General features: G+C 41.4%; 1 protein-coding gene across 1 annotated transcript in view; it reads left to right on the top strand.

The window, feature by feature from the left end:
• Positions 1–462: 462 nt before the first annotated feature.
• ACTR3 (actin related protein 3) overlaps positions 463–15,490 on the top strand; it is a 140,274-nt gene continuing 125,246 nt past the window's right edge. The window contains exon 1 of the mRNA XM_029605349.1: positions 463–722. Within this exon, the coding sequence (XP_029461209.1) occupies positions 679–722 (44 nt within the window). The 5' untranslated portion in view covers positions 463–678. The remainder of the gene's footprint in view (positions 723–15,490) is intronic.

Raw genomic sequence — 15,490 nt, 5'->3', positions numbered from 1 at the left:
CCTTTGAAGTATTGAAATATAAATTTAAAAAAATAGGAAAGTAAAATCCAGTTTCACTCTAGACATAAGGGTAAATAGTTTTGGTAGAAATTGCATCAACCTTTAAAAAATATATAAGAATACAAGATAAAGTGATTCTTAATTTTGTTCTACCCCTTCCTGGCTCTCCTGGGCTGACTTTCAAAAACGAGCACTTATATTAAAAGCGCGCATAGATATCGTTTTAGAACTTCCACGACGTAAAACTGAATGAACCCGCAGGATCAGGTTGGTGACTCATGCGGGCACGCGCCGAGGCCCGTTTCAGCTCAGCCCAGGCCAGCCGCACCCACCTACGTCCAAGCCGCTAGGCGGTGAGGGGGTGGAGTCTGCTGACACAGCATCTTGATGGACAGATGGAGGCCGCGGCCCGCGCTGGGCGGGGAGCTAGAGGTCGGCCATTTTGGTTTTTATTCCCCCGCCTCTCCTTCCTTCCCTCCCACCCCCCCACCTCCTCACGCCTTGCTTGTGTCGGCGGCGCGGAAGTGGAAAGTTGGCAGGCCGGGAGAGGTCCGGTGCTGGGGGGGTTCCGCCTTTGGATGGTCAGATAGTACCGTAGCTGGGACGGAGGGAACGCCTTTCACGTTCCGGTCGTGTACGTCGTGATCGGCTGACCGCAGCAGCAGCAGGAAGAAGACGATGGCGGGGAGGCTGCCGGCTTGCGTGGTGGACTGCGGCACGGGGTAAGGGCGGCTTTCTGACAGCTCGCAGCCGGCCGTTCGGCCGCGGGGAGGTGTTATAGTATTTAGCCCACCTTCTGTTGGTCGGGAAAAGCTCCCGCTTTGGCCTATGGGTAGGGGTAGATCGGAACTCGGCGGCATTTGCGGGTGCTCTCGGTGACGGCAGTGTAACAGGAGGAAAAAAAAATATTACTCTGTAATGAAAGGGTCCACCCTGTTCTCCTTAGAAAGGTTCCTGCATGCTTACTCTGCATGTTTTCTCTAAACTTCCAGTTCCCATTTAGGTACTTTTTCGTCCCCAAATGGCCCTGAAGTTAAAGCTTTTTGCAAAAAAAAAAAAAAAAATCCCCCAAGTAACTAAATTTGTGTGGTGGTTCGGTTGATTATGCATGATCATATGTGTGTGGGTGAAATACTTCTCTAAAAATGTGCCCTTTGTGAGCAAGCGCAGAGCAACTTCCTAGTTTTTCTCAAAGCCTCTTCCTGCTTTGGAGCTTTTCTACCTTATAAGGCAGTCTTCGGTAGCAAACCTGAACCAATTTCTTAAAGTAAAATTGGCAGACGCCGGATGCTTAACGTATGTCCAAGAGATATTAACGAATAATCTTCTGTCACTCATGTGAAATGCCGTGCTGGTGCTCCGAATTAGTTGACGGAAGGAATTCTTTGTTGCAAAAGCTTAGTAACTGCCTGGCTGCAGACGACCTTGACAGGGTATCTCTTTGCTAGGTGGCTTTCTCAAGCCTCTGTCGTTAACTTGTGTGCCAGAAATTGATGATGTTCGTGTCTACGGTTCTCGCGGGGAATTACTCCAGACAGTATGTGGCACATTGAGAGAAGCTGCTACTTTTCACCCCCTTCCCATCCACATAGTTTTACACTGCACCATCATTTATATTAGCTGCTTCTTGGACGGTCCCTTCTCTTGTGGCTTTGAGCAGGGTGGTTGCTGATTTCTTCGGGGATGGCTTGAAGTTCTGATTACACCCTTGAAAGTAGTGTACTAAACCAGAGTAAGAGATCGTCTTATCCTGATACAAGGGCTTCCTTGTAACTTTTCTTTGTATTTTTCTAGGAATACTATTGCATTTAGGCTGCAGTGTTTTTCATATATTAAGGTCCTCTCGATTGCAACTTCGAAATTAATAAAAAAAAGGGCTTACTTGTTCACGCAAGGAATTAATAGTTAACATTTCTGTGACTTCACTCCTACTTGTATATCTTTATCTAAAAGATCCAAATAAACTTTTTTCCCCCTTTCTCCTGCCTGAGGGGGCGGATCAAAGGCCAGATGTTAATAAAGGTTTCATTTTGTGTCTGAGGAAAAATGTACTAAAAACGAATGAGATCCAAACTCTTTTGTATTTTCTTCTGTGATGCACAACAGGGAGTGTTGTGGGAAACAGATTGAGTACTGTTTTTATGAAGTACCATTGAAACTGAGTAGATGCAAAACGTTGTTGACTTTGCAGTTTGAAAGAATTTCTGTTTCCTGACTTTTGATATTTTCAGCTGGCAAACGTTTGAAGAAGTCAGTGCCTGCATAGATCAGTGAAATGAATTGGTGCCATCTCATATTACAGATGGCAAAACATTTAGAAAACGTGGATGCCAGGAGACTTTTTTCTTGTTTGTTAGTGGGGAACTGGGGGGGGGGGGGGGGGGGGGGGCATTGTTTAGTTTGCTTTATAACATCTCCTGAATTCACCTTCCTTTACGTTCTTTCCTCAAGCCTTTTCTGTCACAGGGCTGTTAGCAGGTGCTGAACATTATACAGGCCGCTCCGGTGGAGTGCACTGTTAGTCCAGGTTTGGACATGCATTTTCGACGAGCTAGCTTTACCCCTTATTCAGTAAGAGGAAATAGTGCGTCGAAAACACACGTCCAACTCCCCCCCCCCCCCCCCCCCCCGAAACTAATAGCGCCCGTAAAATGCATGTTGATGGCCCTATTAGTTATTCCCGCACGATACAGAAAGTAAAATGTGCAGCCAAGCTGCACATTTTACTTTCAGAAATTAATGCCTGCCCAAAGACTGGCATTAATTTCTGCCGGCGCCGAGGAAGTGCACAGGAAAAGCATAAAAAACTGCTTTTCTGTACATCCTCCGACTTAATATCATGGCGATATTAAATCGGAGGCCCCAAAAGTAAAAAAAAAAAAAAATAAATTTAAAATCGGCCCACGGCGTCTGGTTTCCGAACCCGTGGCTGTCAGCGGGTTTGAGAACCGCCGGCAAAATTGAGCGTCTACTGTCAAACCCGCTGACAGCCTGCTGACAGCCGCCACTCCTGTCAAAAAGGAGGCGCTAGGGACGTGCTAGTGTCCCCAGCCCCTCCTTTTACCGCGGGTCCTAATTTACATAGGCCACCCTCCTGAATCACGCGTGTTTTTCTGAATCGGCCTGTTTGTTAGCCTGCTTGGGGGGGAAAAAGGGGAAAAAAAAGAAGACCTATGATTTAATTTCGGATCTTCAGCTAAGTGTGTGGTGAAATGAGTCACTAGAAATTAGTACTTTTGCTATTTAATGTATGATTTAATGATGTAATTTTTGAGACCTATTTTTTTTTTCTTTACATTCTTTATTTTCTACTCCTACTCCTGCTCATGTTCTGTTTCTAATTAGTCTCACAGTCATGGCAGGAAAATTTTAAATTCTGATCTCTTCTAGTAGATAAATCTTTCCACAGGTTAAATTATAAACCTTATCAGGTCTACCTTTTTCAATTATAATTTATTAATTTCTTTAATTGCCAGCAATGAAATCAATGTTTAGATAAAGGTTAATAGCAATATTTATATTCTGCTAATTTGCACAGTGCTGTATGATTATTAAGCTTGCAATGTTCTTTTTACCACATGGACTTCTCCATGGAGGTGGGGTGAAATGTGAATGAAGGTTTGCAGCTGCCTTAACTATTAGGTTACGGTATTAACCTGTATGATCAGTTGTTTAAAGAAGGTCTAAGAACTTTTTCAACTTTTAAAAATTAAATTCACTTGGCAAAATCATTAAAGTTCCCTCGTATTTTCTGATGTTTGTCTGTGCTCAGGGGAAAATTAAGTGTATTACCTTTTTTTTTTTTTTTTGAAAGCTCATCCAACATAGCTTTTCTCTTGCCCCAGAGGTGTCACACTGTCTGAATATAGCGTAGCCAACTAAAGATTGAATTTTGGGAAATAAGTTAATACTCAGGATGAGACCATAATTGAATAAAACTAAATATAAGAAATATAGTGGAATAAAAATGGAGAACAAGGAATATGCACAGAATAGCATGAAACAAGTCAGGTTGATATTTTGAACAGTATAGCTAGTGCTGCTGCTTTAATACTCGTGACTAAAATAGTCTTCCTCATGTATTTCTTTTTTCCTCTTCGTTCACTTTGGCCTTCTGAGTTAAGTAGTCAGGAAGGTTACCTTTCTTTGGAATATGGATTTTTATTGCCCAACCTTTCTTGCAGACATTTGTGAAAAGTATCCCATAAGAAGAAAATGTCATCCAGTACCTGTTCTGCAGCCCTGCCTACAGTGAAGTGATATTCTTTAGTAGGGCTTTTCCTCCCAAAGCCCCTGCTGGGAGCTAGATAGTGTTTTTGTGTGATTGAAATACCATGTGCCTCGATGTGTCAGATGAACTTTGTCAATTTGTCAGGTTATCTAATAAAGGGACTCTGCAAGGTTATTTGCAGTTCTGCACACAATGCTGGCATATTCTTCTATTTCACATTCTTGTGCAATCATGCTATGGAATAGCAATATGTCTTGCAAACGAAAGAGACAAATTTTGTCTTTGCTTAGGTAGATGATCGAGTATTGTATGAAAAATGTGTGCATTATTGCTAAAACCAAGCATACTTTACAGGAAGTTTGTGGCCGTTTCTGGGAAATTGTTGTGACATTAGCAGCCTTAATATCATTAGGATGAGAAACATCCAAGCTACACTTTGTATGGTTTAGATGTACAAATAATGTTTGTGCACTGCCTTTGGTAGCCTATGAATAAAACTTGATTTAGATTTAGCCACAAGGCCCATTTTCCCTGCTTGCTTCCCTTATCTGCTGCAACACTATACACCTCATCAGATCTCTGGCTTTGGTCCAGCTTCAGGCAATGTCTGCCGTATTGCCACAGGTATCAAAAATGAGTAGATTAGATGAGTCACCTTGTGATCTTTATCTGCCAATGTTTGCTCTGTTGTGTACTTAGACCCTATTCATGTTTTGCACAGAACCTATTAACATAGTACATATGCATTTTTAATTTGACGTGGGCACATTGTGGTAATCCGGGAGAAGGCTAGAATATACTATGACTCTAAAATTATCCTTTTCCTTAGACCTTTAGCTCTTTTATTTATTTAATTTATGTTCTTCCTTCCAGGCACTTCAAAGCAGGCAGCCACTGATTTTTCCTAAAGAAAAAACATAACTTATTTGGAGGTTTAGCATATCTATAACTCTGCCATTGGCTAAACACTGTATAATTTGCCTTTGCCTATAATACCACCTTTGATTTACTGGCTGCTTATGGAGGCAATTGCCAATGAGAGCCCTGTAATATTCAGGTATATTTGCAGAATGTAAATCTTTTTTAGTTTTTCAGCATATGTAAAGTCTTCATGAGCTTGCCTCTAAGTATAACATACAGCAGAACTGCACCAGGCCCTTTACTCGAGGCACAAAGTTGCCTTCTTATGAATGCCTATTTGTGTTTCCCTCTAAATATCATAGGTAATCTCCCACATGACACACACACACCATAAAAATTAGGGCTCCTTGTGTTACAAAGGACGATTGCCCTGTGTCTAGTAATGTGGAACAGAAAATAGGATGTTGTCTTTTGATTTACCGAATTATTCACTTTGCAGGTTTCGTTTAGTCTCTTTGAAATTTATCAAAATAAAAATCTCACCTTAACATTGACAGGTTATAATGTTTTGGATCAACAGTTATGTTATGGGGGATATGTGCCCTGGTATTTCAGGTTTGGGGAAGAGTAAAGAAATGTGTGGCTTTTTGTTTTAATATTGTCACGTGTTACTTAAATGAGGTGCCAGTTGTGTTCTTTATAATGTGAGCCTAACCATGAGGCAACTTGGGTCTCTCTATTTTGGTGATAAACTGGGCGGGGGAAGAATTATTTTGAAATAAATTTGGTAGCCTTAAGAGAACATAGTTCCTGGGATAGCTGTAGAGTTAAAATCGTGCATTTGTATAGAGTGCTAGCAGAAATATCTGATCACATGGGTTAAATCGGGTGCTCAAACCGGACCTACGGGCCCCCACCCTAGCCAGTCAGGTTTTCAGGGTATCTCTAATGCATATGCAGGAAAAATATTTGTATACACAAGAAGTAGTGCATGCAAATCTCATGCCAGATGCATTAGGGATATCTTGAAAACCTGACTTTGGGGGGGGGGGAGGACCAGTTTGAGTACCTCTGGGCTAAATGATCCACAAGAGTGCCCATAATAGCCAAATAGACTTTGATTTCTCAGTCTTTTAATTCTTGCGAGAGCAACATGAAACAGACTTCCATATTGAGATTTGCTAGGTGATTCAAGTGACTGGGACTGGTCCCTGTTGGAGGCAAAATGCTGGGCTCAGTGGTTATTTGATCTTATGGTCTTAAAATACTTTTGTTTGTTTAAAACCTCTTGATGTACAAATATATAGGGGGTGTAGGAAGGCCTGCCTTGCATTTCCTGAAAATGAGGTGCCACCAAAAGACCTCTCGAGCCACAGCTAGTAGTCCCATGTTTGGCTCTGTTTCTTCCTATTTATAACCATCCAAAGGTAAAGGCATGCTGTGAATATTTTTATATCAAGATGAGCTTTATAAAGACAATCTGTATAGTAATAAAAGCTGCTTTTCTTTGCTGCCCCTGCCCCTTAGGAAACTGCCCAGAGGGGAGTCGGAACAGTCCCTTGGGCAGCCTTCCCTAAAAGATGAGGGCAGGGCAAACTGACTTTTATTTGCATTCTTTCCCAAGCTCACCATGCTGTAAAGTTTATATTCACAGCACAGCATGGACTCCTGCCAGCCAGCAACCCACTTAGCCTTGAATTCAGCTAGTTGTGAATTACAGAAAATCATTTTATAATAGGATGCCATCTAAAACTTTTAAGTAGTTGCATTTTGTTTATGAAAGGCAAACACAGTTTCTCAATTGACTGTTAGTTTAGTGCAGTGATGGTGAACTCCAGTCCTCGAGTGTACAAACAGGCCAGGTTTTCAGGATATCTGCAATGAATATGTATGAGAGATTTGTATGCACTGCCTCCATTGTATGCTTATTCCATCTTTCTCATGCTTATTCATTGTGGATATTCTCAAACCTGTCCTGTTTTGTGCCATTCGAGGACTGGAGTTTGCCATCACTGGTTTAGTGTTGTACTCTATTTGGTCAAGTCACTTGGGCCCTGAATCTAGTTGTTTACTAGTTTCAGGCTTCTTTTTTTTCACATTTAAATCAAGCTGTTTAGTACATAAAAGATTAACAGGTTTTATTTTGCTTCTTTATAGTTTATTTTTACAGAGTTTCAAAAATCCACTTGCAAACAGTTGAGATTTCCTTGGATGAGGCAAAGATATGATAGATTTGTGTGCCACCTGCCTCGTATGTATATCTCATACATACTACCATCGGGCACTTAAAGAAAACTACATCTTGTGAGAAAAAGACACAAAAAAATAGTAAAAATGAACTGAGATGTTAAAAGAGAAAATCAGCGATGTGAAGACTCACCCCCCCCCCCCCCCCCCCGACGTCATGACGACCAGCCAGCGGCGACCCGATTAACGGCGCAATTACACCAGGCGTCACGTGCCGGGCGTGACAAAGGGGTTTTCCCCTTTGTGCTTCCCTTCATGCTAACCTTTGTGCTCCTTCTAATATAATTATATTTATGTTTATGTTAATAATTTAACTTTTATTAATGTTATTTAGCTTTTTGCTTTGTTTAAAATTATTTCATTATTGACGTTTAAATGTATTAGACTAAGGAATTTTACTTCCTGCTCATTCTGTTTCATTGTAAACCGGTTTGATATGCATTTTATGCAGGAAAATCGGTATAAAAAAACTTTAAATAATAATAATAATAATATTCACTGAAATCCTCATCCTTTCATTGGATCCTTCCTGGCCATATCTATTGATCTTCTCAAACTTTTCCACTCTTCTAAGTGGTGACTGTTATGTTCCCATTTTTAACATACAGAATGTTGCCAAGTGAATTTCTTGTTGTTCCTAAAGGTTGAAGCAAACACTTTGCAGTCAGTACCATGTGTTCACTTACAGGCTGATACAGTAAAATTTGCGCGCGATTCACTAAATAAAAATATTCAAATTAGGGCCTGCGATAAAAAGAGGCGCTTGGGACACTAGCGCGTCCCTAGCGCCTCTTTTTTGACAGGAGCGGCAGCTGTCAGCGAGTTTGACAGCCGACGCTCAATTTTGCCGACGTCTGTTTTCAAACCTGCTGGCAGCCATGGGTTCGGAAACCGGACGCCGGTTTTTGAGCCGCGGGCCAATTTAACTTTTTTTTTTTTAATTATTTTTAACTTTTGGGACCTCCAACTTAATATCGCATGATATTAAGTTGGAGGGTGTACAGAAAAGCAGTGTTTACTGCTTTTCTATGCATTTTCCCAGTGCCGGCAGAAATTAACGCCTACCTTTGGGTAGGTGCTAATTTCTGAAAGTAAAATGTGTGGCTTGGCTGCACATTTTACTTACTGAATCGCGCAGGAATAACTAATAGGGCCATCAACATGCATTTGCATGTTGCGGGCGCTATTAGTTTCGGGGGGGGGGGGGGGGGGTGGTTTGGACGTGCGTTTTCGACGCGCTATTACCCCTTACTGAATAAGGGGTAAAGCTAGCGCGTCAAACGCGTGTCCAAACGAGGGTTAACAGTGCGCTCTGCTGGAGCGCACTGTACTGTATCAGTCTGTTAGTAAGTGAAGTACTGGGAAGCAGTATGAGCAGTGTCCCTTTTTTTAAATGTATATCTTTTTCATTGAACAAACTAAACTGTAGCAGTACACTTCCTAATGTTAGATCACAAGCAATAGAGGTGTCATACAAATGAGTTTTTGCTATAATTTGAAAGATTTCTGTACTTAGTAATTATCAATATTTCAAAATCTACATATTTGTTAAGAGGCTGGTATCAGATGGTTGCTTGTGCTCAGTGAAATATAATCTATTGCCTCTTGCCTACAATGGGCTTCAGGCAAAATCAGGAGTATATAGACTCAAAATTAACAGCTTCAATTTATGATGTGCTTTAACCTCAAATTTTAATGTGGATAAAATATCAAAACTGCCCACAATTTATCTTATAATTTGTCAGCTTGAGATAACCTATTCTTCCAACCAGACTCATTTTCAGGTCATGCTACTGTAATCTGGGATATTTGTTCCTACACAGACAAGGGAACTTTAGGATATATAATAGCCAACAGAAATGTCTGAGAGTCCTTCATTGTTCTGACCTTCATTATTTCTTTAATGAGGTCCAATACCATATCTCAGTATTGTTGAACTAGTGGGCTGCTCCATCATATATGAAAGAAGGTTCCAACGTTGCCACAGTTAAGCCAACAAGAATTCCCCACCATTGGCTAAAACTTATGTGGAGTGGAGGAGTAGCCTAGAAGTTAGAGCAGTGGCCCAGGAGGACCAGGGTTCGAGTCCTGCTGTCGCTCCTTGTAACCTTGGGCAAGTCACTTTACCCTCCATTGCCTCAGGTAGGAATTTAGACTGTAAGCCCTCTGGGGATAGGGAAATACCTACAGTACCTGAATGTAAACCGATGTGATATGTCAGATTGAATGTCGGTATATAAAAATAAATAAAGTAAAAATTCTTTAAAAAATTAATTAAATTAATCTTTCTAGGATTAAATACAATCAGTTCAGCAATTTATATCCATTTTCCTTTATCGAGCTTTAACCAATACTTAAAAAAAAAAAAAAAAGATCCCATTGATCCGCCTCCACTTCCACCTTAGAATCCACTTCCCCTGCTAACACATGCTTAGGCTTCTAGAGTAGTTCCCCGTTTGGCATCGTATACATTTTTGAAATATGACCCTTGGATCTACAATATGTATCCCATACTTTCAAGTAGTTTGTCCCTTCAGTAAATCACATTGAACAAAATCTCTTCTCACGTGAATGAAGGAAATCCTGCCTCACTTAAATTATACTTTTCTTTCAGGGTCTCAAAAGAACAGGGTATTTGTGAGGAGCTAACTCAACTTAAAGTAGAGAAGTTGATGGGGCCAGATGGGATACATATGAGGGTTCTGCTGGCTGATATTTTCAATGTTTCTTTTGAAATGGAAGTAGTTCTGGAGCTTTGGAGATGGGTTGATAGGATTCTTATTCATAAACGTGGATGTAAGCAGCCTCGGACCGTTTAGTTTGACCTCTGTGGTGAGCAAATTAATGAAATCGCTGCTAGAACAGAGGTTAGTATAGTTTTGGACTGTACTCATCTAGACAACCACACATACACCTTTAATTGTGTTGAGCCTAGGAAGGTTTGTTCTAACTTAACTCGCTGTTTAAATTTCCAATGCCAATCCTTAAGAACCCATAAATGTTTAAGGGCATAGAATATTTTGTAGTAATATGGTTTCCCAACCTCCATCCTGACATAGGTTGGTATAAAACTGAGCTAGTTACCCTTGGGCATATCTGTTCCTCTAAATAAAACTGAAAATCTTTCTTTGTAAAGTTTTTAGAATATTATGTAAAATTAATAGGTAGAGTTTGAAAAAGAGAGCACTGTGGCAGCCAAGACATTTTCACCACCTTTATTTTCCCTAACCATTGTAATTGGTACTTCATTCATTTCTCCAATTCTGGTGATGTATTAGCAATTATTGGTGTATAATTCAACTGAAAACATGTTGGGACATCCCAATTTTAACACCTAAATAAAGTGATCCTTAAACCATTTAAAATAATTTTTCTTTTTAAGTTGATCATCAAATGCGATTAACATTTAACGGTCTAGTTGTTTGAACTGACCCCTTGCATATAATATTGTAATCAGTTTTAACTTGTCATTTTGATTTGACATGGTTTTCAGGAACCAATTATAACTTAATGTCAATGAAGTTACAGAAATCCTCACATTTATTTCCGATGGCACAGTATTTGCCGTGACCTTTACAGAGTAAGTTTCATAACTAGAAACGTGGTAGAAGCAACTAAAAACACACATGGTGCTAATATAAATTTTTTCAAAACTTAAACCCTGGTTTTGAGTCTCTCGCATCTTGTTCGGCACATTGTCACCAAACTGCTCATACTCGGTTATTTTTTCAGCAGAGACATGCTGTAACAAGCCAACTCTGTGATCTGGATACACCAACATTTACATTGGAAGGAGGCAGGCTTGTTAAAGCTTGTGCTGAAGCATGCATTCTGTCTGTACAGTGTGCACATCTCTGCACAATAAATATTCCTTACATTGTGGCAGTACTTCAACATTAATACCCAATCTGTACTGAACTGTTTGTGCCTAAATATGGTTATTCTGAGTTTACTTTCTGTTAATTGAAAGCAACCATCTGGGCTCTCCCTCTGGTTTATTAGATATATTATTTTTTTGTTCTGTTTGTGGTTGATTTGGGTTTATTTCATTGGCTGTAATATGTTTATTCATATTCTGTGTAGTTTGTTGCTTGTCAGTGAACAATAAGTCCTTAAAATATTTCTGCATGGAATCACAGGGAAAGCTGCTTAAGATTAATAAAATTGCACCCTAGTATTATCCTACAATTCTTTATATTGTGGTAGTTCATTTTTTTATTACTGAAATGTCTAAACTTTCTGTGGAAAAGTTTTGAGATTTGTCTATTTGAGCTAAAATGCATAAGAATAAAAGTAAAAAAAATGCTTGATGGTTCTGCTGCCGTGTGTGTATAAACAGATCTGTTGTGTTCCAGATGTAAGAGAAGCTTAGTGCTTGAATAAAATCAGTAATGCTATGGTGTCCAGTGAGTTGATGAAGAGATGTTATCTTTTGTAACATAGGTAGTTTGGAAAGTCATGCATTATCTTATATTGGAAGAAGGCAATGAAAATACAATTTTTTTTTTTTTTTTTTTTGCTTTTGTCTATTGTGTATTCTTGCAGTGGCTTTCAATTTTGGGTATCCTCAGAAGGCCTACAAACAGCTCTGGTTCTCAGGAAACTCCATTGAATATTCATTGGATGTATTTGGCTAAAAGTTTGGGAAGCCCTGGAAGATCCTATGTAGACAATGTGACCCTATTTTAGCATTTGAAAATTCACTTGACAACAAAGTACAACCCCCAAGAATTGGCAGGGGTGTGGTCACCTCCAAAAACCATTTCTCTCTCATTCTCTCCTCACTCCAGCTGATCCCCCTGGATCTCCTCTCCTAAGCTCCTCCCTTCCAGCATATTCCCTATGTCAACCTCTGCCTCTCCAGCAGATACCCTCTTATAGCCCCCCCCAGATCTTCTCAACTATCCAGCTCACTACCTCACCCCCTGTGCATTTGTATATCCCCCACCTGATCCTTTGTCATCCTCTTCCTCTCACCTCCTCTTAAATTCCAACTCATCTGCCATCTCTCACCTCCCCACCAGCTACTCCCTTCTTACCTCCCCAGCTCCTCTTACATCCCCCAGGCCATCTTTCATTCCCCCTCTTATCCTCCACAGAAGATCCCTCCTTTCAAACAGCCCCTTCTCTAAACATCCCCCTGGCTAAGGTGAGCAGAAGTATTTTCCTTTGTGCCCTGGGCCAAAGAAGGATGATAACTGATGAGAAGAGAGGGCAGGCTGATGACAGGGGCAGCATTTTTCTCATGGGTAGGTTCAGTGGTGGGTTGAGCAGAGAGGATCCATGGCAATCTTCACTATCCTGTGCACTTTCGGCCCTCCCCTTCTGTCCCTTCATGGCTGGTCCTAAGCCTGAAGCACAAGAGAAGGGCGGAGTGAAAAGCACACACATATAGATAAATCGCAATAGAAAAATGTGTGGCATAAATTATACTGAACAATAACAGCTTATCACAAAAATATTTTTTATGTTACATATGTACACAAAGAATGTGCACTAAATATCCCCGGTCTTCCGGTTATACTTTAATGTTTACCATACCATTTAATTTGTTTACTGCACATTGTTTGTGTACATATGTAAAAAATCTTTTTGTGGTCCTAAGCCTGACCATGATCAACAAGCAGCAACAGCATCCGTAATGAAAGTCAGTGTGTGGGGCCTGTGAATCAGTGCAAACTCTCAGGCCCTGCAGTGGTGCTCATCCCGCCATGTGCAGGACTTCCTGTTTTCCACAGGAACTGTGAGGGCAGCATCACTGTAGGGCCTGTGAATACCTGCTGGCTCACAGTTCCCATTCTGACTTCAACTGCTAATGTTGCTGGTGCTTAAAGAGTGCTGACATTTGAGTTACTTGTGATAACCTATATGGGTCCTGACTCCCAGTTTGGGAAGCCCTGTGCCTTCCTCCACAGTTATCAGTGTAAATCGTTTGACTGTTCATGTAAACTGTTATACCTGTAAACCGGAGTGAAGGTCTGCACCAAACTTCAGTATATAAAAACATACAAATAAAAATAAATTTTTATATAGTTTGGCTACCTTGAAAATCAGAGCTGTACTCTGACTGGATTTGAGAGCCTCTGTCATATGTGCCCTCAGGTTATGGAGGCCTAGAGGAGTCATTTGCCCCAGAATGGACTGGGAAAGGGGATCAGCTGGTAGGGATGTGAGAGAAGGGTGGGGCGGGGGGCAGATGAGTTGGGGGTTATAATAGGTGAGAGGGAATAGGGTGTTACATCCTCCTCCAGCCCCCTTTAATCACTTTCTGTGATCGTTTTATGCCTGAAACGAGTATTTAGGCTCATAAGCATTCAACAATTCAAAAATAATCCTAATGGTAACTTAAAAATGTGGGTCAGTAGTGCAAAACATTTGCCTCATTCTTGTCTTGTAAATATTCATTTGAACACAACTTATTAAATACTAGCGGTACCCGGCCATGCATTGCAGTGGCAGAGTCAGGTTCTTTACCCTCCCTCCCCCTTCCGCTTGCTCATTTACCTCAGTCACTCATCCTCCTCCCCCTTGGTCACTCACCCCCCCCCTGCCTACCGCCTACCCTTCAGATCAGAAAACCTTTGTCTTTCTATTTCTGTGGGAACCCTCCTGCCCCCTCCCAAGACCTGGGAAATTAAAATTGTTGGTGCTACATGTGGTCTGTCCCTGGGCATCTGTGTGCGTTATGTAGCCAAATAGGGGAGTGCCTAACCAAATTTGCACTTCCAAATTTGTTTTGTGGTCTGGGGAGGGCTATTTTGGTGTGTTCCCGAGATCGTGCAAGTTTAGTGTGTGTATTTGTGTGTGAACCTCCCCCTTCCCCCAAAAAAACAACCCTATGAGAGAAGTTCTCTTAAACTAACCACCCCACCCTCCCCAAGATGTTCGCAATAAATTAATTACCACCCCCCGAGACCTGATAAAAAATGTCAGTCAGTGGAGTGGGCGTTCAGGAGCGGTCCGGGAGCGATGTATTGGCGTTGGTCCGTCGGCTGCAAGCACTGAAACAGGTTCAGACGGCCCTTTGCCCTTACTATGTCAGTGGGGTGGAGCAATTGCAGCGGTAGGTCCTCTGACATAGTAAGGGCAAAGGTCTGCCGACTGCCAGTCCTGAAAATGGCGCAGAGGGGCCCTCGCCCTTACTATGTCACATGGGCTACTGTCGCCATTGGTGTCCCCAAGTGGCATAGTAAGGGAAAGGGCCGTCGGCGCCATGTTGACTGCTGGCAGCCGACGGCCGTAGTGCAGGAGATGTGTCCTGGACCGGTCCTGGCCCCCCGCTGGAGCCTCCTGGACTTCTGTCAGGTTTTGTGTGTTGTGAGGGCCTGGGAAGTAAATAAATTTGGCATGTGTGTGGGGGGTGTGAAGAGGGTGGTTTTGTGTTTGTTGGGAGGCTGTGGGAAGTAAATCAATTTGGCATGTGTGTGGGGGGTGTGAGGAGGGTGGGTGGGTGTATTTTATCTGTAAAGGAAATAGTTATCTTCCGGCGAAAAAAGTGCGCGAATGTGTTAAAATGGAAGTGAAACGTGGACCTGGACTGGCGAAATGATTAGTGTAGCGTGTGTTAGTGCAAGGTGTAACAGATGGCGCTTACGTCCAACAGATGTCGCTGTTTTCTCGAAACCATTTTTAAACCTATTTACCTGTCACAGGTGTGACATATCTGTAATGTAAGTACAGAAGAACCTTCCTGTATGTGAAATGAAGGTGTGTCCAAATTGAAAGCAATCGGTTCAGTGTTTCTGAGATTAGCGATTTTGTCCAAACTATTTAACATTTTTATTTGTATAGAAGATTTGGGATTGTAGGAGGAGCCATGTGGCTTTCCAGTCACCCATTTAGTGCTTCAGTATCTGTACATTTTATGTAAGATTTAGTATTATAAATGTTTTTGCTTACAGTAATTGTAAATTACCTTTGCACCTAGCTTTTGAGTGAATTTCATATTGGTGTCTTTATTTAACTCTTTAAGTTCTGGTTTTTTTTTTTTTTTTAAATGGTGATCCTGAAGCAGTGTTTCCCAACCAGTGTGCCCTCAGACCTGATCAGGTATGGCCATGGAAAAGGCACCATTGCCTGATGCTCGGATTCCAGACCAGCACCTGGGCACTGCTGAGAGCACCTCACACAGCAGCAACAAGCAATACTAGC

The sequence above is a fragment of the Rhinatrema bivittatum genome, chromosome 6 (assembly GCF_901001135.1).
Source record: "Rhinatrema bivittatum chromosome 6, aRhiBiv1.1, whole genome shotgun sequence".
NCBI lineage: Eukaryota > Metazoa > Chordata > Amphibia > Gymnophiona > Rhinatrematidae > Rhinatrema > Rhinatrema bivittatum.
Note: the sequence above shows the minus strand (reverse complement) of the source record. Positions and strands in the feature narration are given on the sequence as shown.